General features: G+C 41.8%; 1 protein-coding gene across 1 annotated transcript in view; it reads left to right on the top strand.

Moving 5' to 3' along the window:
• Positions 1–24784, top strand: part of itpr1b (inositol 1,4,5-trisphosphate receptor, type 1b) — a 506200-nt gene that overhangs the window by 151602 nt on the left and 329814 nt on the right. Inside the window, exons 5-11 of the mRNA XM_043708559.1 lie at positions 11775–11861; positions 14948–15106; positions 17330–17428; positions 19571–19654; positions 20596–20742; positions 22074–22178; positions 22265–22309. Coding sequence (XP_043564494.1) covers positions 11775–11861; positions 14948–15106; positions 17330–17428; positions 19571–19654; positions 20596–20742; positions 22074–22178; positions 22265–22309 — 726 coding nt within the window. The remainder of the gene's footprint in view (positions 1–11774; positions 11862–14947; positions 15107–17329; positions 17429–19570; positions 19655–20595; positions 20743–22073; positions 22179–22264; positions 22310–24784) is intronic.

A 24784-nucleotide genomic window follows, 5' to 3' on the forward strand; every position in this document is an offset into this window, starting at 1 on the left:
GAAATATATCCTTGGTGTTGGGGTCTGTTTGGAGGTGGCGGAAATGACGAAGGATGATACGATGTATCTGGAGGTGGTGGGGTGGTAGGTGAGGACCAGTGGGGTTGTATCATGGTGGCGATTGGAGGGGCGGGGTACTAGGGCGGAGGAGCGGGAAGTGGAGGAGATGCAGTGGAGAGCATCATCAACCACGTCTGAGGGGAAATTGCAGTCCTTGAAGGAGATCATCTGGGTTGGAGTTGGTCCTCCTGGGAGCAGATGCGGCAGGGGCGAAGGAATTGTGAATATGGGATTGCATTTTTACAGGGGACAGGGTAGGAGGAGGTATAATCGAGGTAGCTGTGGGTGTCTGTAGGTTTATAGAAAATGTCTGTGTTGAGTCGGTCGGTGGAAGAACTGTTCAACCTCCTCGTGGGAGCATGAGGTAGTGTCGATATAGTCATTGCTGTAGCTACACTGGCACCACTTCCCCACCTTTTTCCTCCACTACATCGATGACTGTATCAGCGCTACCTCATGCTCCCACGAGGTTGAACAGTTCATCCACTTTACTCACACCTTCCACCCCGACCTCAAAATTACCTGGACTGTCTCAGACTCCTTCCTCCCCTTCCTAGACACCTCCATTTCTATCTCGTGCGACCTCTCCCCCTCCCACTCTGCTGAGGACATACAGGTCCTTGGCCTCCTCTGTCGCCAGACCATGGCAACACAACATCTGGAGGAAGAGCACCTCTTTTTCCACCTAGGAACCCTCCAACCACATGGGATGAGTGCAGATTTCTCCAGCTTCCTCATTTCCCCTCCCCCCACCTTATCTCAGTCCCAACCCTCTGGCTCAGCCCTGCCTTCTTGACCTGCAATCTTCTTTCCGGCCTATCACCCTCACCTTAACCTCCTTCCACCTATTGCACCTAGGGCGGCACGGTGGCACAGTGGTTAGCACTGCTGCCTCACAGCGCCAGAGACCCGGGTTCGAAGAAGGGCTTATGCCCGAAATGTCGATTCTCCTGCTCTTTGGATGCTGCCTGACCTGCTGCGCTTTTCCAGCAACACATTTTTCAGCTCTGATCTCCAGCAATTGCAGTCCTTGCTTTCTCCACTGTCACCTTATCTGGTGAAAACCTGGTTAATAAGACTTATTCCTCATGTACTTGGTCTCTTCTGTCCGATCTCAAAGGACATCAGATAATGTGGTGAGTTCAGGGAGTGAAGTGGTAGTCATTCCTGTGGAGTCTGCACAGCCTCCAGACTACTTTCATGGTTGCAGGATCTGCAAAATTTGCAGTGCTTCAACCTTTGCTTCTGTTGCTCTCCCTCACTGCTGAACACATGACCAAAGCATGTCTTTTAGGACATGAGAGGGGCCAGACCAAACCCCCTTAAATCATATCACAGACATAGCCTAGACTGTAACTCGAGCGTAAGGTGCTGCCTTCCAAGTGTGATTTGATTGGCTAAAATACTAGACTTCAAGCAAAATGCACTTTACTCTTACATCAGTTAAAACAGCAACAAAAAAAATTGATCTAACTCTATTGGAAAACGTAACAATAGTGTTATTTAACTACCACTCATCAACTGTTCCAATATGGCAGCATCCCATAAACACAACCTTGGCAAATTCATCAAGACCGATATCCCTCGCACACTATTCAAGTCCCGGAGAAAGAACCCCAACAGAATGAATCTCCTACACGAGATAGACTGCAAGCATTTTGCAGCAGCAGAGAGAGAGAGAGAGAGAGAGCCGTGTCTGTTTTCTCCCAAGCCCCCAGCTTCGACAACTGTAAATGAAATCGAAGACCTGGGGTCTGTGTGGATCTGAATCCACATACTCATGCTGCCCTTTTTAAAAAAAAAACCCAAAGCTGTTTACCCCTGCTTTCCTTGGAGCAGGCACCTTGACATCAAGTTTACAACACTTGCTTTCAAGAGAAATAGGGCAGAAGAGTTCAGACTTAAAAGCACATTTTGTCAGAGAAACACTTGGCTTTGCTCAAAGTAAGGATGTTGTACCTTTACATAAAGGGAAGTTCATTTTTGACTGACCATAGATGTGAATGTAGTCAGTGGCATGCCTAAAAATTCTTGAAGCATTGACTGTTGTTGAACCACATTTTGCTCCTGAATTGATTCTGTCAATACGACACACTCAAATTTGCAGTCTGTGTATGGAGATTAATGCAAGATATCGCTATTTTTCTGCAAGTGTGAATTGATAGTGGCCTACATTGGGAATATGTTTAGCACAGTGTTTAGCACTATTCACTTTTTCTCCTGGATATCATTGATCATTGGGCACTAGTTATATTCTCACTGCATGGGCTTGCTTTGGTGACTGCATGGTGAAGAAGGCATTTTGTATGCTTTCCTTTATTGGTCAGAGTATTGAGTACAGGAATTGGGAGGTCATATTGTGGCTGTACAGGACATTGGTTAGGCCACTGTTGAAATATTGCTTTCAATTCTGGTCTCGAGTCCAGAACTAGAGGGTATAGGTTTAGGGTGAGAGGGGAAAGATATAAAAGAGACCTCAGGGGCAACATTTTCATTCAGAGGGTGGTACATGTATGAAATGAGCCGCCAGAGGAAGTGGTGGAGGCTAATACACTCGCAACAATTTAAGAGGCATCTGGATGGGTATATGAATAGGAAGGGTTTGGAGGGATATGGGCTGGGTACTGGCAGGTGGGACTAGATTGGGCTGGGATACCTGGTTGGCATGGATGGGTTGGACTGAAGGGTCTGTTTCCGTGCTGTGCATCTGACTCTGTCGATGCAAATTCTAATCTGGTTGGGTGCTGGCAGGTGGGACTAGATTGGGCTGGGATATCTGGTCAGCATGGATGGGTTGGACCGAAGGGGCTGTTTCCGTGCTGTGCATCTCTGACTCTGTCGATGCAAATTCTAATCTGGTTCCTGCTCTTGGATTTTTTTTTTTGTGGCTTGTTTGGGTAACACCCAAAGTGTGGGCTCATTCCTAACTTTCTCAATAATGTCAATGATAAGTAGGGACTGATCTTCCTTCTGTGTCTGCTATCAAATGGTATTCTTAGTCATTGATGCTGAACTGGGTACACATTCAGGAATCCATGTACAGTTTGCACACAACATCTTTCTATTTGCAATACCGGCAAAACGTTCAGAATGCAGTTCAGGTATGTTGGTACGGAAAGGGACTGCATGTAATTCCAGTCACATGCAGATCTGTTGCTTTGTAAAAATTTTGTTTTACAGGTACGATATGCACTAAAGCATTTGCTCAAACTTGTATGAGATTGATGTGAGAGTAGTCCTGAGACTTTGCAGTGGCTTTTCACCATTAGATGGCCAAGTATCAATTATTCACTTGTTCCCAAAGAATGGGCAATGCTGAAATTGGCTTCTACCCCATGGCATTTACAGATGCTCCTATATTCATATGAGCGTTACCTCTGGGCAACAGTGGTCTCTGTCTCATGACTGGATTTTTTTTTTGTCCAAAAGAGCGCACAACAATACTGGGGGTCAACATTTGAAATGTTCTTTTGCACTTTTGTTGCTCTCAACGTAAGTGGCAGCCTTTTGGTGGTAGAACATTGCAGCACAGTACAGGTCCTTCAGCCCTCAATGTTGCGCCAATTGAAACCAATCTGAAGCCCAAATAACTTACACTATTCCATTATCATCCATATGTTTATCCAGTGACCATTTAAATGCCCCTAAAGTTGGCAAGTCAGCTACTATTGTAGGCAAGGCATTCTACACCCTTAGTACTCTGAATAAAGAACCTATGTCTGACATTGAGGGGCCCTATGTTAATCACCCCTCAATTTAAAGCTATGTCGCCTCCTGCTAGCCATCACCATCTGAGGAAAAAGCTCGCACTGTCCACCCTATCTAAAGCTCTGATCATCTCTTAAGTCACCTCTTAACCTCCTTCTCGCTAATGAAAACAACCTCCAATCCCTTCACCTTTCCTGATGAGACCTTTGTTCCATTCCAGGCAACATTCTGGTAGATCTCCTCTGAACCCATTCCAATGCTTCCATATCCTTCCTTCAATGCAGCAACCAGAACTGCACACAATATTCCAAGTGTGGCCGCACCAGAGTTTTGTACAGCTGCAACATGACGACATGGTTCTGAAATTCAATCCCTCTACCAATAAAATCTAACACACTATGCTGTCTTAACAGCCCTATCAACCTGTGGCAACTTTCAGGGATCATGTACATGATCACAGATCTCCCTGCTCATCCACACTACCAAGAGTCTTACCATTAGCCCAGTTCTCTGCATTCCTGTTGCTCCTTCCAAAGTGAATCACCTCACACTTTTCCCCATAAACTCCATTTGTCACCCCTCAGTCCAGCTCTGCAGCTCACCTATGTCCCTCTTTAACCTGCAAAATGCTTCTGCACGATCCACAACTCCATCAATCTTAGTGTCATCTGCAAATTTACTAACCCGTCCTTCTATGCCCTCATCCAGGTAATTAATAATAAAAATGACAAACAGCAGTGGCCTTAAAACCGATCCTTGGTGTACACCACTAGTAACTGAACTCCAGGATGAACGTTTCCCATCAACCACCACCCTCTCGTCTTTCAGCGAGCCAAATTCTGATGCAAACCACTGAATCACCCTCAATCCCATGCCTCTATTTTGTGCAATAGCCTACAGTGGGGAACCTTACCAAACACTTTACTGAAATCCATATACACCACAGCAACCACTTTACCCTCCTCCACCTGTTTGGCCAACGTCTCAAAGAACTTAAGGTTTGTGAGGCACTCTTAACTAAAGTGTTGACTATCCCTAATCAAATTATTCTTTGTGGATTATTATAAATTCTATCTCTCTTGCCCTTTCCAATGCTTTATGCACAACTAAAGTAAGGCTCACTAGTTTATAATTACCAAGGTTGTCTCAGCTCCCCTCCTTGAACAAGGGAACAGTCTTCTAGCACTAGTCGTGTAGACAATGACGACATAAAGATCAAAGCCAGACGCTGCGTAATATCCTCCCTGGCTTTCCAAGAATCCTAGGATAAATCCCATCTGGCCCAGGAGACTTAGCAATCATGGTAAGTGTGAAAATAACTAACAACACCATCTCCTTGTGAACATTAATTCTGTCTAGTTTAATAGCCTACATCTGAGTATTCTCCTCATCAGCAGTGTCTCTTTTTCCTGTGTGAATACTGATGGAAAATACTCATTTAGCTGATGTTTAACATTGCCGCTCTTGAATAAACTCTATAACCAAGTGGTTGCACTATCCACTCGATTGTCCCTATTTGTCTTTTAGCAAGATGGTTCTGTCCATTGTGGATAAGTATTACCACAGTGGAAACTGAGTTTCAACCCTGTTTGAGGTGTTTTATTACTGTTTGGTATGTGCACCACGTGTGGTGATGACCCAGGCTTACAGGAATTTAATTTTAGTCTGATAACGACTTCTAACAGCCTCCACTTCCGTAAGCTCTGGATTTTGAAACCGATAATCATGCTGACTCCACCAACTCTGACACCTTTTTCTGTTGTCCTCAAGTGCTTGTTGGCATGGCTGGCTGACTGAAATATCAACCTTGGGTTGATTTGTATTATGATTTCCCTCACAACATGCTTGGTGTCGTCCAAGTCAATTTGATTGTCGGTTGCCTCAAGTGTGTGCGATGATGGTAAGTTATCTTTGTACAGTACATGAGAAGATGGTTGTTTTCTAGGTGGCTTTTTCTTCACAGAATAGACTGTCATGTATTTTTCTTTTTGCTGCATAGTGGTCATTTTGCCCAAGGGTAATTGGACCAAGTTAAAATACCTTCCGATTCTTCCTCACCATCGTAGAGAAGTGAAGCTTTTCTGTTGCCATCTGGTATTGTAAACCTGTCGTTACGCTGTTGAAATCTTGTAGCTGCTTTTGCCATTTTGGGAGTACAGATGAAGGCTCCAGATGCAGATTCAAAAGTGGTATAGACAATGCCATTACGATGAGCAACATCATGTTAGTAAATGCAGAAAGAACAGTGATGCTGCAAGTCGTAAACAAAAACCAAGTTGCTGGAAAAGCCCAGCAAATCTAGCAGCATCTGTGCAGAGAAGTCCACATTAACATTTTGGGGCTGGTGACCTTTCCCCAGATTGTTAGTGCTTGAGCAAGGATCCAGAATTGTATTCCTTTATTTAAAAAATGTTGATAATTTTCATTTTGACTTTTTATCAGAATCAGTGTACACTGTGCAGGCTCTTCTGTTGGTAATTTTAAGTTAGTGACTTAGTCTGCATCTAATGGTAGGCTACAGCTTCCATGTGTCCCTTAAATGTTCAATATAAAATTCTGTCAGCAAAAATTGGAGAAATATCTTTCAGATGTTTCATACGAGTGCCACTGTGTCTTTTCAGCCTTTTTGCTGCCATTATGAATTTCTTCAGAAGGAACAGTACAATTCAGCAAGAAGCATTTGGAATTAAACAGCACTTGATGTTACAATCTGGATTCCTTTTATTCTCCTCCTTGTGTCTGTCTGGTACAGGTGTATGGAAACCTTAAAGAAAGTGTCTCAAGTTCAATGTCAACTCTGATCCAAGTGTGTTAGCCAAACTCTGACCTTCACCCTTTCTGCAGTGAGAACAGTTTCTTTCCAACTCATGTCCCTGAGATTTCCTTATGCTTTTGAACACCTTTATCAAATCTTCTGTCAAACCTCTCCTCTGTTAGCATCCCCATTTGTCTGTGTAACAGAGCTCTCTTATCATTGGACCCATTCTCTTTATTTTTTTCTCTCTGCAAACTCTTAAAACCTCACATCCTTCCCCATGTGCATCGGTTAGAATTGTATTTTAACGGAGGCCAAACCATTGTTTTGAAAAGATTCATTGTAACATTTTTTGCTTTAGCACCCTCCCTCCTTTTGTATTCTAATCAACACATTCAAAGGTATTATGACTCATCTGGGACAGGTGGGACTTAAACTTGGGCTTCCTGGCACAGAGCGACAAGACACAGGACTCCACCTTCCTCTTTTAATGAAGCAGTAGGATTTCATGTGCCTTATTAACTACATTCTCAGCCTCACCCTTCCCATCTTCAGTGGTATGGGCACATTATACCCTGATGCTGCATCATATTCAAAATTCTTTCTCCAGTTATGTTGCATCTCCTCATTGCTCCAAACAAATACATTGCTTCACATGTCTCTGCCTGACATTTGGTTTACCATATACCTGCTCATTCCACCAGCCTGCCTATGTCCTCTTGATTGCCACCACTATCCTCCTCACAGATTATAATAGTTTCAAACCATCTATAAATTTTGAAATTTTTGCCCTGAACATCCAGATTTACATAAAAAGAAAGGGGCAGTCTGAGTACTGAGCCCTGGGGACTCTTGCTATATACTGTAACTAATAAAACTACCCTTTACTACGACTGCTTCTGCATACTTTGTATCCAAGCTGCCATTGTCTCTCCTAATTCCATGGGCTGCAACCTTTTTGGCAAGTCTATTATAAAGCCTAGTGGAGCCCATAGCTCATAACTTGTTTTTTTTAAATTCTTTTGGTGGATGTGCCAGCATTTATTGCCCATCCCTAGCTGGCTCTTTGAACTGCCACAGTCCATTTGGTGTAGGTACCCTGCCCACAATGCTGTACAGGAGTGAGCTAATCTGAAGGAATGGTGTTATAATTCCAACTCTTGTCGCTGAGTCGCTTGGAGAGGAACTTGCTACTAATTTTATTAAATTTTGAGGCTGTTAAATTAAACAGCCTTGAAGGCCTTAGCAGATCATATTAGGATACCTATAAATCATGTAATAGGGGATTCACCTGTGTCATTGCTTGTGGTGGGTCAGAGAATGTTTCAAATAAAATGCTTTAAGCAAGTGTGTGAAATACGTAAAGTTTTCCACATATTAATAGATGTGCTAGGTCGTCTTGATCTAGTTTTTGCTAATTGCGTTGGTTTAGATTTTCTCTGCATCTGTGCAGCTTTACACTGGGTTTACACTTCAGGGACGGGTATGTTGAAGGCCGTTCTCGTATCAGTAACAATAAAGTAACGATGAGGCTGTGCAGGAAGAGAGCACATTGGTTCCTGCTGTAATTGCCATCAGGAAATTAATGTGAAAGGATTTTTGACTCCTTCAGTAGTCTTCCTGCTACCTTCTTTCTCCTACTGTAGAGCGCTGAACCAACTTTCACAGCTAGCACGTGGAATTGATGGACGAACAAGGTGGAACATTTAATAACCAATCAGCAACTCTTAGCTTTAATGTGAGCTCCAGTACTTCTGAATCCAAAATGGTTCAAGCTTCAGTGCAAGACTGAGCAGTGCAAGTACTGTCTTTCGGAGGAGATGTTAAACAAAGACCCCTGCTGTTGTCTTAGGTGAATGTAAAAGTTTGCATGTCATCGAGAAGAGCGGAGGTGGTGTCCTGGCCAATATTTACCCTTCAACCAACGTCACTACAACTCCAATTATTCTGGTCATTATCTCAATGCTGTTTGTTGGGCCATGCTGTGCGCAAATTAGCTGTTTCCCGAAAATGCAACAGTGAAGATGTGTCAAAGTGCTTTCACTGAATACAAAACGCCTTGTGGGAGTCCCGGGGAATGGAAGGCACAATAGAAATTCAAGTTATTCTTTCTCTTTTTTTTACCCTCTCTATCTGCTAATCAGTTCAGATGCTGAAAGCTACTACTTTCCCAAAGGTCACAGACTACTGCTGGTTTTCAGTGAAATGTGTTGAGTCTCTAGACAGCAAACTTAAAATTACGTCAATGTTTCTCAGAACTGCTCAGTTTTTTAAAAAAAAGTTTCCTTTTATTTCTAAAACAATTTTTCTATCCTTGGTTTTATGTGCACATAATGCAAAAAAAAAGTGGAAATGACTAGCTTGCTTTCTTTTTACAGCTTTTCAGATTTTCATTTTTGATGCGCCGACGTCTTGTGCTAGATGTTAATGTCAATCCTTTCACGGTAATCTTGCCTGAAATGTTGGTGTCTTCTGCCATTTATATTAACTGCGACTGAGTGGGGAGCACTTGAACCTCTGGGTCAGAAAGTTACAGAGCAGCTACAATTCCTATTTCAGGCGTTGGTGAAAAAGTAAGGCTGGTATTCCAGTCAAAGTCTGAGGGAGCAGCACAGTGTCAGAGATTCTGCCTTCTGAATGAGGCGTTGAAACAATCCCCTGTATCCTATCTGTGTGGATATAAAAGAAGCCATGGCACCGATTTGTGAACAGAGCTGACTAATTCTCCCTGGTGTCCCTGACAATATTTATCCATCATGTCACAAAAACAAATCATCTGGACAGCACTACATTTCTGCTTCTGGGAGTTTTGAGAGAAAATTGGCTGCAATGCTTCCTACATTACAACAGATTTTGGTTCAGAAGTGCTTAGTTAACTATAAAGTACAAGTGACTTTGGCCTGTTGGTAGAGTGGGTGGATAGGTGGCAGATTAGATTCCATGCAGAGAAATCCAAGGTGATTAGTTGAGAACAACAGAAAATAAGGGTTACAAATTCTAAAGGGGATGCAGGAATAGAAGTGTGTATGTTCATGGAAGGTGAGAGGACCCAGTGGAAAGAGCAGTTAGTGCATAGTCGTACTCCTGTTCTTATTAATAACATTAAGACAAGAGCAAGGAGGTGATGGTGAATTTATGTTAGACACTTGATAGACTTCAGCCCGGTGTTGTGTACAATTTGTTCGACATTATAAGAAAGATGGGAATGCATTGGATCGAAAGCCAAAGCAGTTTACAAGAATGGTTCTGGGAATTAGAGACTTCCACGATGGGAATAGATTGAAGAAGTTAGAAAAGGTGAAAAGAGATTTGATGGAGATTGTCAAAATCATGAGCAAGCCTGACAGTAGATGGTGAAATAATGTTCTTGCTCTTGAAGGAAGCAAAGGCTTAATTTAAAGTGATGAACAAATGAAGCAAGGGCGATATGAGAAAAGACTTTTCACAGTGGGCGTTTGAGGTATCAAATGCACAACCTGGAAATGTGGGGGAGACCGGGTCCAAAGATTATTTGGATAGAAATAGTGAGCAGAGGTATGGGGAAAATGCAGAATACTGGCACTTAGTAAAAAAACTTATTACAGGCATGTGGACCAAATGGTTCCTTTTGCACCTTTTAACAATTCAAATGATACTTTTGAAGTGCGTTCAGGTATCTGGCAGTTGTGATAGTAGCTGTGTAAGTGCAAGCCTTTTGACTTGGAGGCCAAGCCCGGTCAGTGTCGGTGTAGCTTATTAGCATCCTGTTGACTAAGTTTCTCTCTCTGCTTTCTTTTTTTAAACAGCTGAGTCATTTTTAATAGTGTGAGAAATGGTTTCTGAAGTTAATTGTTGGGTTGGGAGTATCTTGTCTCTATGAATAATGAGCACGGTGTTTGAACACTTGATCGGACAAAATCAGTTCATGTTTTTTGTTGAAACCGCGTTTCCAAATTTTCCTACCTAAATTTGATTTTGAACAATTCTAGAAAATGTGGTGCGCTGCAATCTTTTTTTTTAAACAGAACTTGGAACTAAAATTAAATTTAAACTGGACTGAAAGCAAACTTGCATTTGGAAAGCTCCTTTCATGATGCCAGGGCATCCCTGAAGCACCTTTTTTGAAAGGCTGACTGTTTGTTTGAATACCTGAAATGCAGCAGTCAATTTGTGCACAGCGAGCTCCTTTTTAAAATGTCAGTGCACTGATAAACAGCTAATCTGTGTATCCTTTTTGTTCCCACTTACCCTGGTCTGTCAGGTTTGCTCTGGATATCAACAACCCAAGACAGTTCTAACAACTGGATATACTCAAAGCACACTACAAAGATAAATTGCAAAAATAATACGCATCCCTTACTTACAATCCAAGTAAACTCTTTCACATGAAATTGTCTGCAAATCAGACCAGAACTGATCAACCTGCTCCATCCCTACTTCTTGTCATTGATTAATTAACCTCTCCAAGATAGCTATAGTGAAGCAAGCTGTTTTATATTCTTTCCATATATAGAAGCTGTATAGTACATTCAAAGTCTTGGCACAATCCAGTCTCCAGCAAACGATCAGCTTGACAAGTGGCAAAAATCACAAATGTATCAAGTTTTCCCACGAGTTTTATCACTAAGCTCATTAAGACTTGCTTCTGACTCCTTGGAAAGTTGCTTACCTCTTGTCTTTAATGAACGTTGACATTAAACTTGAGCTTGTGCTCACTGTTCACCACTTGGGTGTCATCCATATGGTGTTATACAGCACGATTCCGTGACAATCTCGAACTCAACTGATAAATAATCCACATTATCACATTTGATTCGCTGCCTGTTTTAAACAAACCTTCAGCCTTTTCAGGGATGGTGTGACAGTTACTGCTGAGTTACAAGCCTTGATGTGAACAAATGCACCCTCTTTGCTTCAACCTGACAGACACTTTTTAAAAACCTGTGACCTTACTATTGATTGCATCATCAAGTTTCGTGGTTTTTCCTTTGCATTTCATTCTAGTTTAATCTCCTAGCCCACCCAACATGCTGTCGGTCAATATCTACACCTCTTTTATTAACGAATAAATATTGGCTGAGGAAGCAGGTAAAAGATCGTTGAGGGAATAGTGTGGTTTGGGCGAGATGGACTGAAGAGTCTAGTCCGATGCTGCTTGTTTCATTACCTAGTGTGTCAGGCATAATCATTGTCCACTCAGTAGAAATGCAGTGTGCTCTGGTGCTAAGTTGTACATGAGCAGCGTGTTAACATCTGCAAACTGTATCCACAGCACGCTTCGGACCTGGAAAAGAAACAGAATGAATCTGAAAACCGGAAGCTGCTCGGAACAATTATTCAATACGGCAATGTTATTCAGGCAAGTGTGATGCAGGCGAACAAATATCACAGCCAATGTTTCATTCCTAAAGTTCATTGCTTTCTCAGTGCTACTATTAAAATGCTTGTAATTTTTAACGCACTTTTATATACATTATCAAAAGAGAAAATGCTGGAAAATCTCAGCAGGTCTGGCAGCATCTGTAAGGAGAGAAAAGAGCTGACGTTTCAAGTCTAACTGACCCTTGACCTGCTGAGATTTTCCAGCATTTTCTCTTTTCTTTTCAGATTCCAGCATCCACAGTAATTTGCTTTTATATACATTACTGCTCTATTGACAGTAGTACATTAAAGTGAGCAATGTTTTTGAGGCTATGGAAAAAAACCCACCTGGAATAAACAGAAGGCCCCTCTAGAATCAAAAAGGGGAGATTAGAGTATACCTGAAACATCACTTCATCAGACTGTCAAAGTATCTCATACAGATTGTTGGCACACAGCCTAGAACTGGTGTGCCTTTTTAATGACGACTGTTTGATCAATGTTAAGATTGCCTTCACATGACCATTGTTGATGCTGGGGAGGTAATTTTCCTCTGCAATGGTGTGTACTTGCTAAACGAGACTGATCCCAATTCTGCGGAGAAGCAAGATTCCCACTGGCAGTGAAGTGGGACTCCTGACCCTGGATTTACGCCACAATAAAGCCATCAGGTGTGACTTCACAGCACCTAATGTTACATTGCATTCTAAATGGTGCTGGAAAATGGAAATTAGCTGACTACATGTTTTCCCCATGCCTGCATGGGTTTCCTCTGGATGCTCTGGTTTCCTCCTGCAATCCAACTATGTGTAGCTTGGGTGGTTTGGCCATGCTGAATTGCCCACTGTGTGCAGGCTAGGGGAATTAGCGATGGTAAATGCAGCTTTACAGGGATAGGGTAGTGGGGGCTGGGTCTGGTTAGGATGCTCTTCAGAGATTTTGTGCAGACTCAATGGGCCAAATGGCACCCCTCTGCTCTGTAGAGATTCTATGACTCTGAGAAGGTGCCTTGGAGCAGGTTCTTGATGTATAGAGTAAGTCATTAAATACACTCTTTAGATATAAGCAGCTGGCATGGTGTGGTAAATGTCTGTGTAAATTATTTGAGCCGGGTAAAAAGCTCTCTTCCCTTCTTGCTCTTATTGTCACACATGGGACTAATGAGACCCAGCCCTGAATGTGTGTAATCCTCAACGCCAGTGTCCTGCAAGACTGCAAAATCAGCACCCCGTCCCCGCCAACAGCAACAACAACAAGGTCTGTACTTCCCCAGGAGGAGGGGGAAATTCGTCATGTCCACAAAGACACTGAACTATTTTTAAAGATGTACTATAGAAAGCATCCTATCTGGATGCATGGTGTAGCAAATGCCCTTCGCAAAACTGCAAGAAACTACAGAGTTGTGAACACAGCAGTTCATCACGCAAACTAATCTTCTATCCATTGACTGCATCTATACTTCCCACTGCCTCGAAAGCAACCAACATGATCTAAGACCCCGTCCCACCCTCATCCATCAGGCAGAAGGTATAAAAGTTGAAATACACACAAAAACAGATTCAAGCACAGCTTCTACCCTGTTATCACTCTCTGTCCGTATCTTCACTATGGAACACTGCGTTCTGCTACTCTGATGCACTTGGTACAGTATGATCTGCCTGTACAACATGCAAACCAACACCTTTTTTTTGTTGTCACATGTACCAAGACAGTGAGAAAAATCAATCAATTAAAGAGAAGCAGAGGGGGTTCAGAAGATCCATTCAATTCAAGTAGAAAATACTTTAAAAGTAAAGAATGGGCCATTAAAATTGCAAAACATCATGGAAATTGCACACAGCTGAGGTGTGGTAGGTGGCAATTAAGATGCATTCTCCTGACTTTATATGTATAAAGTAGAACAGGCTAACTCAAAACTTATAAAATGTGTAATGTTAAAGCAGATAAAATAGCATCAAGTTTGGCTTCTTTCTTGCTACAATATTTTATAGGTGTTTTCTGCATCAGTCTGTTCAGAGATTTTATTACATAGCTCTGGAGCAGGTAGATCTTGAACAGAGACCTATTTCAGAGGTAGTGATACTACCACTGCGCACACTCAGTACTTCAGATATTTGTAATCAACATGCTCATAGGTTATGCCACATTTCTGGAGCAGATGGAACTTGAACCCAGGCCGCCTGACTTAGTGGTAGTCGTACTGCCACCTCTGTGCCCCAACAGCCCTCTCCCTTGATGCTTGATTTCTTCACACCAATTATCAATAATATCAAGTATCCTGAATGAACTGATCCCTTGAAGACATGGATTCCATCCATACAAGAAGAACTTCTGTTACTGTTGTTTTGGTCAGTGTGCTCCCTACCTTTTCAGATATGCCAGAGAGAAGTGGTTCTGTTTGTTTGTCTTTTATTTTTATGGATTGCCACAATTGATGAAACAAGACACTAACTGGGCATGCGCCATGTGTAAAGACTGCAATTGTTTGTTGTAGATTTATCTCCAACCATCTATATTGAAGCATGAATAGGCTCTCAAACCTGCTGTGCTATTCTGTCAGATGATGATTAATCTGTACCTGAACTCTAATTTATTCCACCCACCTTTTTGATGCATATTCTAGATATCCTTACCCTTATTTTATAAAGTTTGTCCACTTCAGTCCTATAAGTTCCAATGGTCCCGGTATCAATTGCCTGGACCAGGTCTCTACAGGCCAAGCACTTGTGCTGCTGACTTGACTGGGCGCCACCCCCCACCCTCAGGGCATTTGCAAACAGTGATTTCACAATCGTGTGTGTTTCTAACAGTGCCTTAAGCTAGAGTTTAATACTTCAATGATTTGCTATTGTTCTAATTCAGCTCCAGTGACTGACAGTGAAACATTGAATGTAATTGCTCCAAGGATGTGCAGTTGGTTTGAATGATGAGTTTGAGAAGGTGTCCCCTTTGAAAGTGCAGGATAATTTGGGGCTGCATTCCCTTAAGAAGTTGTGCATTTATATAACTGTATTTGTAATATGTCTGTAGGCATGCGCATGCATGTTATCCCAGTTCAGTAACACGATCTTGTGACTTTTGTAGCTGTTGCATCTGAAAAGCAATAAGTACCTGACTGTAAACAAGAGATTACCAGCCCTATTAGAGAAGAATGCTATGAGGGTTACACTGGATGCTGCTGGCAATGAAGGCTCCTGGTTTTACATCCAGCCATTCTACAAGCTGCGGTCCATAGGCGACAGTGTAAGTAAAGGGAGATTTGTGTTAATTGGGGGTGAAATGGAGAATGGCATTGGGCTAAACTAAGGAATAGAATGATTTAAACAACAAAACTGACATTTATGTGAGTTGCATAGTGTGACTTTAAGATGATAAAACATCCTAAAGCCCTTCACAGAAGCATTACAAACTGAGCTATCACACTGAACCACATGAGATACTAAATCCAAGGGAAAAAGTAGTAAGAGACTTCTCGGGTGCGAATTCCAAAGTCAGGTTGACGAAACTGAGGTCATAACCACAATACTGGAATGATTAAAATTGGAAGCACTCGAGGCCAGATTGAGAGGAATGCAGTTATCTATGTGAACATGTGCACAAAAGTACAAATTAGAAGCAGGAGACAATTCAGCCCCTCAAGTCTATTCTGCCATTTAATTAGATCAAGGCTTGCCCTGATATTCATGTCTGTCCTTCACAAGAATCTGTATACTTGTCTCAAAATACTCAATGAATCTACTTGCACCAACTATATCAGGAACTGTTCCAGATTCTTGGACTGCTGAGAATAAAATTTGCCCCATCTTTGTTTTCAATGGGCGATCATGATTGGGGGGAAAAAAAACCCATGACCCCCTAGTTCTAGGTTCTCCAATAAGAAGCCACATCTAAATGTCAAAACCCCTCAAGATCTTGAATGTTTCATTCAAGTCACCTCTTGCACTTCTGAACTGTAGCAGATAAAAACCTAGACTATCCCATCTTTCCTCAAGACAATCCTCACGTTGCAGGTATTATTCAAGAAACTCTGAACTGACTTCAATGCACTTACATCCATCCTTAAATGAGATGACCGGTGTGTGGTATTCCACGTGCAGTGTCTCATAAGGATAACTGAAGCGTAACCTCCCTTTTTTTGTAATTCCACTCCCCGGCAAAAAAAAATTATATTAAATTATGCTGTGCCTACATTTTAACCTTGTATGATAATATGATGTCCAAATCCTTGTCTCCCGTAACTGCAATGTCTCATCATTGAGATAATATACCAATTTAGACTTGCTATTCCCATTGCCACACGTTTGCCTGTTCACTTAACCTATCGTTGTCTTTTTGTAGCTTCCTTCTACTTACCAACTTTCATACCTTTCTTTGTGTCCACACGAAATTTATCGTATCTCTTTCCCTTTTGTCGGAATAATTTTTAAAATGTTACTCCGTTTTCTTTTCAATAAGAGAAGGGGCGGTTAATCCTCGAAACTACAATCAGCTTAATGATGGTCTTGGATATTAGTGTAAAATATTTTTAGGGACAAAACAGACCTCCACTTGAAAAGGCATGGGTTAATTGGGGAGAGCCAGCCTGGATAAAAACAAGTTATGTCTGACTAAAGCAATGGAGTGTTTTAAATAATTAAAGGTCATAGATTTGAAGTAATTAGTAATGGTCTGGAGAGAGATGAGAAATTTTGTTCTCCCAGGAGTTGTCAAGATGTGAAACGCTTTATCTGAAATGGCAGAAGCTAATTCCATAAATGATTTTATAAGGGAGTCAGCTGAAGATGAGAAATTCAAGGCTGCATGCAAAAAGCAGGGCTATAGGATTCAGCAAGACGACACTTTCCACAAGCCAGTTCACCAGTTGTCAAAAGGCCTCCTTTTGTGCTGTTATTGATATGGCACCAAGAAACTGCATTTAAATCTGGCTGTCAACTTCTGTTTGCTTCCCCTCCCTTCTTGGATGACTCAGGAAATTTCTGAGCTTGATACCCTTTCTGATTTCTGTCTGGGTGCCGGTAAATGCGCTGCAATCAACCTTGGTGCTTATAAAAAACAGTTCTTGCTCCTGATTGCCAGTCACACTTCTTGCAAGAGTATGTGCCTTTAGCAGCAAAAAGGGTTGTGCTTAATTTCCGCATCCCCAGAGTCCAATAGCCAAACAATATGCAAATACCTTGTGACAATGACCACTTGACTTTGAAGTGACAGAGCACTGTTCAATCTTGAGAATTGTATTCAAACAAGGAGTTATCATCTACAGACAGGGAGAGAAGAAACTTGGCAGCTGAAATAAAAGCCAGACTTGATACTCAGTAAGATATAAATCAGTTCTCTTCTGATATGATGATCTAGCCATTTGTCTGAAAACCTTGATTTAAGCTTTGTATTTCATAAGTTGTGTGTTCTGGAGTAATGTCATAAGCATGCGTACTCACAGCCTAATTTGGCCATTTTTCTCCCTGTAAGGTTGTGATCGGAGACAAAGTGGTATTGAACCCAGTCAATGCTGGACAGCCACTACACGCCAGCAATTGTGAACTCGTTGACAATCCTGGTTGTAAAGAGGTAAGCAGAGAACTTTGAACTTCTGCCCCAGTTTGTCACAGTAACATTGCCAAATACTTCACTTAAAATATATGACCTTCAAATGGGATAACTGTTGCATTGGCATGTGGTTAAAAACTTTGCCTCACAAGGTAAAACAAGCAACCAGAGGAGAAACAAGTACTTGATATTCTTAATGGTGCTGTTTTGAGCAAAAAATGTATTCTTGTACAACAGAAGAATTCCCTGTTCTTCTTTGTTGTCAAGTATGTTTAATCCCTGCTCAAATCAATGGAGATTCAAAGATAGGATTCCGATGTATCATGCCATCAGTGCTACACTGGAATGTCAGTCAAGGTGATCTGCTCAAGTCTTGAGTGGACCCTGAATCATCAACCTTTTTAAGTTTTGAGTATTTTTGAAGTGAGTTGAGCAGATATTAATGATATACTTCAGGGCACTTGGACCTAAAATGTGTGTAGCTTACAATAGATTCTATCGTGAGCTGATCTCCGCTGCACCTGTGTTCAGAAAATGTGCTGCATCTTTCCAATTAGTGGAAAGGGTAGAGTATCATTATCTGAGGTGAGTGGTGTTCTTCCAACGCTAAGCCAGTTGAAACTAAGCACTAATTCTTGTTGACAAGTTTATTCACAGCTTCAACATCACATATCTCTGTTCCCTAAATATCACCTGGTGTCCCAGCAGTCTAAGTGCTCCAAGTACTTAATGATGTCCTTCCTATCCATATCTTAACAACATTATTAACATGCCATCAACAAGTAGCATGCAGAGATTAACAGTACGCTGTTTTGCTTTCACTTCGGTTCTACTACTACTTAGTTAATTATCGGCAATTGATGCTATGGAACCAAATTTCAATTTGCATTGGAAGAGGTTTATGACTTGTCGTCGTCGTCAGGGCAATGCCTTGAAGAATCAGTCAGCCTTACTACAAGTTTGGCAGCTAAATGCCAGTCAATATTTACTTCTCCAGTTTGCTGGCAAAGTTTTTGTGCTGTTTCTATGCTTTCAATTGTTCTGGCAGGGGTCCGGGAGAATACCCTACATATCCAAGAATCACATGCCTTTAATAGCCCACACTATTAATGAGATTTGCATCATACTGTTGTGAGTTAGAAACAGGAGTAGGCCATTCAGTCCATTAAGCTTGTTGCCATTCAGTTACCCCATTCTTGACCCGACCCTGGCCAAAGTTGCTGGAGGAGCATCGAAGGATACCTTGAGGTTACTGGGGAAACAGTGATCTACCATGCCCACACCTCCCCCTCGCCTCCATCCAAGACCCAAAAGGCTCCTCCTGCCTCCGGCAGAGATTTTCCTGCACATCCAAATACCTCATCTACTATGCTGTTGCTCTCGAATGTGGTCCCTCTACACTGGGGAGGCAGGATGTCAACTCTTGGAACATTCCAGGGAACATCTCTGGAACATGCACACCACTGCCCTGTGGCTGACCACTTCAACTCCCCCTCCAATTCTGCCAAGGGCCTGCAAGTCCTGGGCCGCCTCCACCATCAAAGCCTAGCCACCTTACGCCTGGAGGACTTCTGCCTTGGGACTTCCAACCATGTGGCATCAATGTTGATTTCACCATTTTGCTCATCTCCCCTCTCGTCCCCTTATCCCAGATCCAATCCTCCAACTTGACACCACTCTCTTGAACTGTCCCACCTGTCCATTTTTCCTCCTACCTATCCGCTCCATCCTCCCCTCTGACCGATCACCCTCACCCCCCCCACCTGCATTTGCCTATCGCTTTCCCTGCTACCTCACCACCTCCTTCCTATTTATCTCCCAGCCCCCTACATGCACACATTCTTGATAAACGGCTTATGCCTGAAACGCCAATTCTCATACTCCTCTGATGTTGCCTGACCTGTGCTTTTCCAGTGCCACACTTTTGACTCTATACCCTGTGTCCCCAGAAGACTTATTACACATTAATTTTGCCAACTTTAGAGTACTTGTTGATGGACAAAGTGATACAGAGCAAGCAAAGACTCGTATGTTGGCCAGTAGAGCGTAGTCTAACAATTGTGTTGTTTTTACTGTGGCATTTTGAAGTTACTCATCAAATGTACTCTCTTTTAATCATGGCTAGACAAAACATGTCATTGTGTTTTTTTTTTCTCATTCTAGGTCAACTCTGTGAATTGCAACACTAGTTGGAAAATTGTTCTTTTCATGAAATGGAGTGATAATAAGGAAGATATTTTGAAAGGGGTGAGAACCAATTTTCAATGTTTTAAATGTACAGTGCTTGAAATTGATCTAAAGCGTTGCTGTCATCCATTTTCAAGTAGAGAATGTCTGGAATGATTATTTTTTTCTCTCTCACCCCCATCCCTCCTTCGCTGAAGGGAACCCTGTACCTGAATAACTAAACAAACAGCTGTTTAGAATGTTGCTCAAATGGCTTTATTTTTAAGTGTGACCACTGATGACATGCATTGGCTGATTTGTTTTTTACACAATGCAATTACAGCCAGGTCTGACTGTTCTTCAGCAGGATAGTAGTATCTTATGGAAAAGGAGAAACTGGATTATTTTCTCCTGCATTTCTAATATCAAATTATATTGCCTACTATAACCAGTTAAACTGAAGGTCATTTTGAAAGCTTTAATGCCCCATGAAGTACTTGTGAGCTATTATCAATACCATAGCATAAGGAAACAGCAGACAATTTGCAAAGAGCAAGGCCCCAATGGCCTAATGAATAATCTGTTCTATTAATGATGTTGGAGGGACAATCACAGGACATCCCTGCGTTTATTGTGATATGAGTGCTATGGGATTGTTATACCTACCGGAGAGCGCTCACAGGGCCTTCGTTTGACACATCATTCCTTGAGATGGCTTTTCACTAAGTACAACATTCCTACATTCCTATTTGACTGAAGCATCTGTCCAAATGCTGTCAATGTTTATGAATTATGACTTGAATCCATGACCTCTGAGTTATTTGACCAGGATGCTACTCACTGAGCCATGGCTGATTCCCTAATTCAGGTTTCCCTGTACTTTGAATATTATGACATGTCATGTACTCAAAGGCATGGCTGTCGGTTTTGTCCCTAAGAACTTTCAACCTTAGTCTTTTCTGTGAAAGTTAATGGAACTACCCAGCAAGGTATAAATGGCAATAATTTTCTGTCTCCTCAAGGGTGATGTTGTGAGATTATTTCATGCTGAGCAGGAGAAGTTTCTGACCTGCGATGAGTATCGCAAGAAACAGTATGTATTCCTCCGGACCACTGGTCGACAATCTGCAACATCAGCAACAAGCTCCAAAGCATTATGGGAGGTTGAGGTAAGCTATTTTGTCTTAGAACTCAAACTCTGCTTTTAAAAAGGCAGGTATTTGGGTCTGTATTGAATTGTAACATCTTGCCTTCCGGTGCTTGTTTGAGTTAGATTTGGCCAACTGTGAATCAGCCAAGTGGGTTTACACTGCAAAATCCAGCTCCCTTATCCTGATTAGTCAAATTGGTGACCTGCAAAAAGCTCCTGAAGGATCCCAATTATCTGGTTTGCATTTGCTAATCTCTCTTTGAACTGCCTGAGTGGTTTTCCATTTGATTTTAAACCAACTATGGGGAGAAAAATGCAATATGGCATCATTTTTATCCTTCGGCTGCTCCAAAGTTGTTTGTGGTCAGTGAGAGAGGCTTGAAGTGATCCATTGTAGGAATGGGGAGCACTTTTTTTTGTATGTCATTTGCAACAGGGCTATGATAAGCTGACAAATATAACCTCTTATCACATTTAATGCTTAGAGTACTGGATTATATATTGCCACTTCAGCAAAAACAGATGATGTTCAAAGTAAAATTTACCAAAAATTAAACTCACTTGCTCCAAATGATCTTGATCTATTAAGATTAAATTAAATCTATTAAATGATCTATTTCTACTGTGTACCTATCTATTAGAGGGAGTGTTGAATATTTTACTTTTAAAAATTCTGAGCTGATAAAGGAGAATAAACCGAGGCTGTCTGTATCTTCACTGTCAGGTTCCAACTCTGTCCAAATCCATTGCCGAGTTGCAACATTGACGTGATATTGGGTTCTTGAACTTCTGGGATTAGATTAGATTACTTAGTGTGGAAACAGGCCCTTTGACCCAACAAGTCCACACCGACCCGCCAAAGCGCAACCCACTCAGACCCATTCCCCTACATTTACCCCTTCAACTCTCACTACGGGCAATTTAGCATTGCCAATTTACCTAACCTGCACATTTTTGGACTGTGGAAGGAAACCCACACAGACACTGGGAGAATGTGCAAACTCCACGCAGTCAGTCGCCTGAGGTGGGAATTGAACCCGGGTCTCTGGCGCTGTGAGGCAGCAGTGCTAACCACTGTGCCACCCACTTAAATTCTTTCCAAAAAAGTTTAAGTAATTTGTGATAACAAAACTCTGCTTGTAACCTCCAGTCATCCCAAAATATTCAACGAAAGCAAGCACTGCTGAAGTGTAGCGATGGTTATAATGTCAATCTGAAACCTGGAGATTGCAAACCCAGTTGCAAGCAAATGGAATTGGGAACATGGTCTCTGTTTATTTTGTAAGGGCCTAAGTAAATCAATATAAAAGCAACAGAAGAGAATAAAGTTCTGTGTGTCCTCCATTGCAGGTAGTTCAGCATGACCCATGTCGTGGAGGAGCTGGACATTGGAACAGCCTCTTCAGGTTCAAACACTTGGCCACTGGAAACTATTTGGCTGCTGAGGTTGGCGATGTGAGTTTTTTTTTTGCTTAAATTTTTATACTGTGAATTGTCACCTGCATTTCTCCAATACCTAACACTACCTTTTGTGTTTCCAGGCAAACCCGGATTACCAAGAAGATTGTCAAGACTCCCGCTCTTCGGTAGGTGATATTCAGGGCACTGAAGTTGTCAAAGTTTGGGGTTTTCTATTGCAATAGTTCATTTGAGTGATGTTTGTGCAAATATCTAACGTTTTAGACCTTACCTGATCATGTGCACTTTATCTCCCCCACCCCACCTTTACTTAGCCATGCTAAGATATGGAGTATTAATGTTTGAGCCAGTTATGATGTTTTTCATGAATTTCATTGATGAGCAGCAGGCAGAATACTAACTGTTCATTGTATCTCAAAATTACAGCATTGTCTTCATTTATAAATAAGAGAAATCAAGAAAGTGTTAAAGTTAATTTTTCAGATGGTTTTCCTCCAGAGGGAGTATAGAGAAATGTTGCAAAATAAGGGATACGACTGTAAAGGGTGTGAGAGACAGGGACCTGAGGTAGAGGTTCATTTGTTATTGCAATTAGGAGGACTGGATGAGAAACTGGCTTATAAAAGCATATAGTATCCTAGAATTTATTAATAGGGGCTTAGAGTGCCACAATAAAGAGATTATGTTGAACTCATAAGACATTGATTTGGCCTCAGCTAGAATATTGCATCTAGTTCTGGGTGACTCCCTTAAGGAGAATGTGAAAGCATTATCTGCATTCTAATAACTATTTCACGGGAGCCTTTCCAGGGATGAGGAACCTCAATTGTGAAGATAGATTGCCCAAGTTCAGATTGTTTTTCTCCTTGGAGAATAGAAAGCTGATAGCAGATTTGAGAGACAACATCGCGAGGGCTCGGGATAGATTCGAGATCGGGGGAAAACTGTTCCCACTCAGAAAGGGATCAAAAATGTGAATATACAGATTTAGAATTGGTGTAAGCGGAAAAAGTGACATAAGGGAAGTCTCTTTCATCTGTTAAAGATTAGAATGCAGTGAGTGAGGGTGAGATGGAGGCAGATTCTGTCAAAATAGTTTAAAAGAATTGGACTGTTGCCTAAAAAGGAAGAATGTTCAGGGTTTTGGGGAGAGGTGGGAGCATAGCACTAAGTGAAATGTACTTTTGGAGAGCTGGTGCTGACACATTAGGCTGAATGGCCTCATTCTGAATGTAATAATTCTGTGAACTCTTTCTATTAACTGATTGCATTCCATGTAATCCTGGTACAGATTTGGGGCATGAGGTGCAGGGAAAAGGGGAGAGAGTCTGTTTTATAGAATGAGAAATGATGGTTAGGAAATTGCTGCTCACAGGAGTGTTTGACTTCTAAAGAGATGGACAGATGCTCAATGTTTGGGAAGGCTGGGGTCTGAGTAGGGAAATGGAACTGAATGGAATCCTCTGCAGGGAGGCGGCAAAGAACTTAAGTCACGTGACTTCTTTCTGTGCCATAAGTGACACTGTAGCTCAAACATAAGATGTATGTTGAATACCAGATAATTACATTGCCTGAAAAGTCGATGAAGCAGATTCAGTACTGGCAGTCGAAATGGAACTGCATAATTTAATACTGCATTCAGTTCTGGCCTGTCTGCTATAGGAGGAATGTTGTTTAACTTGAAGGGTTCAGAAAAGATTTGCAAAGATGTGGCTGGGGTTGGAGGGTTTGAACTATGGGAAGAGGCTGAATAGCAGGCTGGGGCTATATTTCCTGGAGCATTGGAGGCTGAGGTGTGACCTTAGAGGATTATAAAATCCATGAGGGGGGTGGATAGGGTGAAATAGCCAAGGTTGTTTCCCCCTAGGTTGGGAGGGAACCCAAAATTAGAGGCCATAGGATGAAGGTGAGAGGAGAAATATTTGAAAGGGATCTGAGGGGTAACTTTTTCACGTAGAGGGTGATAGATGAATGGAAATGAACTGTCAGAGGTGGTGGTGGTGTGTACAATTACAATATTTAAAAAGAATTGCATGGGCATCTGAATAGGAAGGGTCCGGAGAGATATGGGCCAAATGCTAGCAAATGGGATTAGGTCAGATTGGGACGTTTGGTCGGTATGGATGCATTAGACTGAAGGGTGTGTTTCTGTGCTGTATGACTATGACTCTCTCAAAACTTGGGAGCGAAATTAGTTGAGCAGAGGTAATTAGAAAGCTCTGTCAAAGACCCAGTGTCCCAAGTGGCTTCATTCTGCATTGTATGATTTAACGATCAGAGAATTATGGCTTGCTCATTTAGTAGAGGATAGGAAGATGAAGTGGAACAATTCAAAGTTCATATCTGTTAACGCTTCCCACCCCCTCACCTATCCTTACCAAAGCCTCCATCTGACCATTTTCCTTATTTTGTGTTGCAAGCAAAGCTTGGTGAGGAGCCGACAAAGACTCTCTCACTGTGTTGTGACAGCACCAGTGTATTGTCAATCAAGTCTAATGACCAGAAGGAGCCTGTTTCTGATACTGTTTGCCAACCATGATTTATTTGTGGTACTTGAGTGGAAATGAGTTCATGGCACTAAGCTTAGAGGTGGGCATTAGTATGTGTTTCGGTGTAGATTTGAAGATTTTCACTTCTGCAGT

The sequence above is a fragment of the Chiloscyllium plagiosum genome, chromosome 18, assembly GCF_004010195.1.
Source record: "Chiloscyllium plagiosum isolate BGI_BamShark_2017 chromosome 18, ASM401019v2, whole genome shotgun sequence".
Classification (NCBI taxonomy): domain Eukaryota; kingdom Metazoa; phylum Chordata; class Chondrichthyes; order Orectolobiformes; family Hemiscylliidae; genus Chiloscyllium; species Chiloscyllium plagiosum.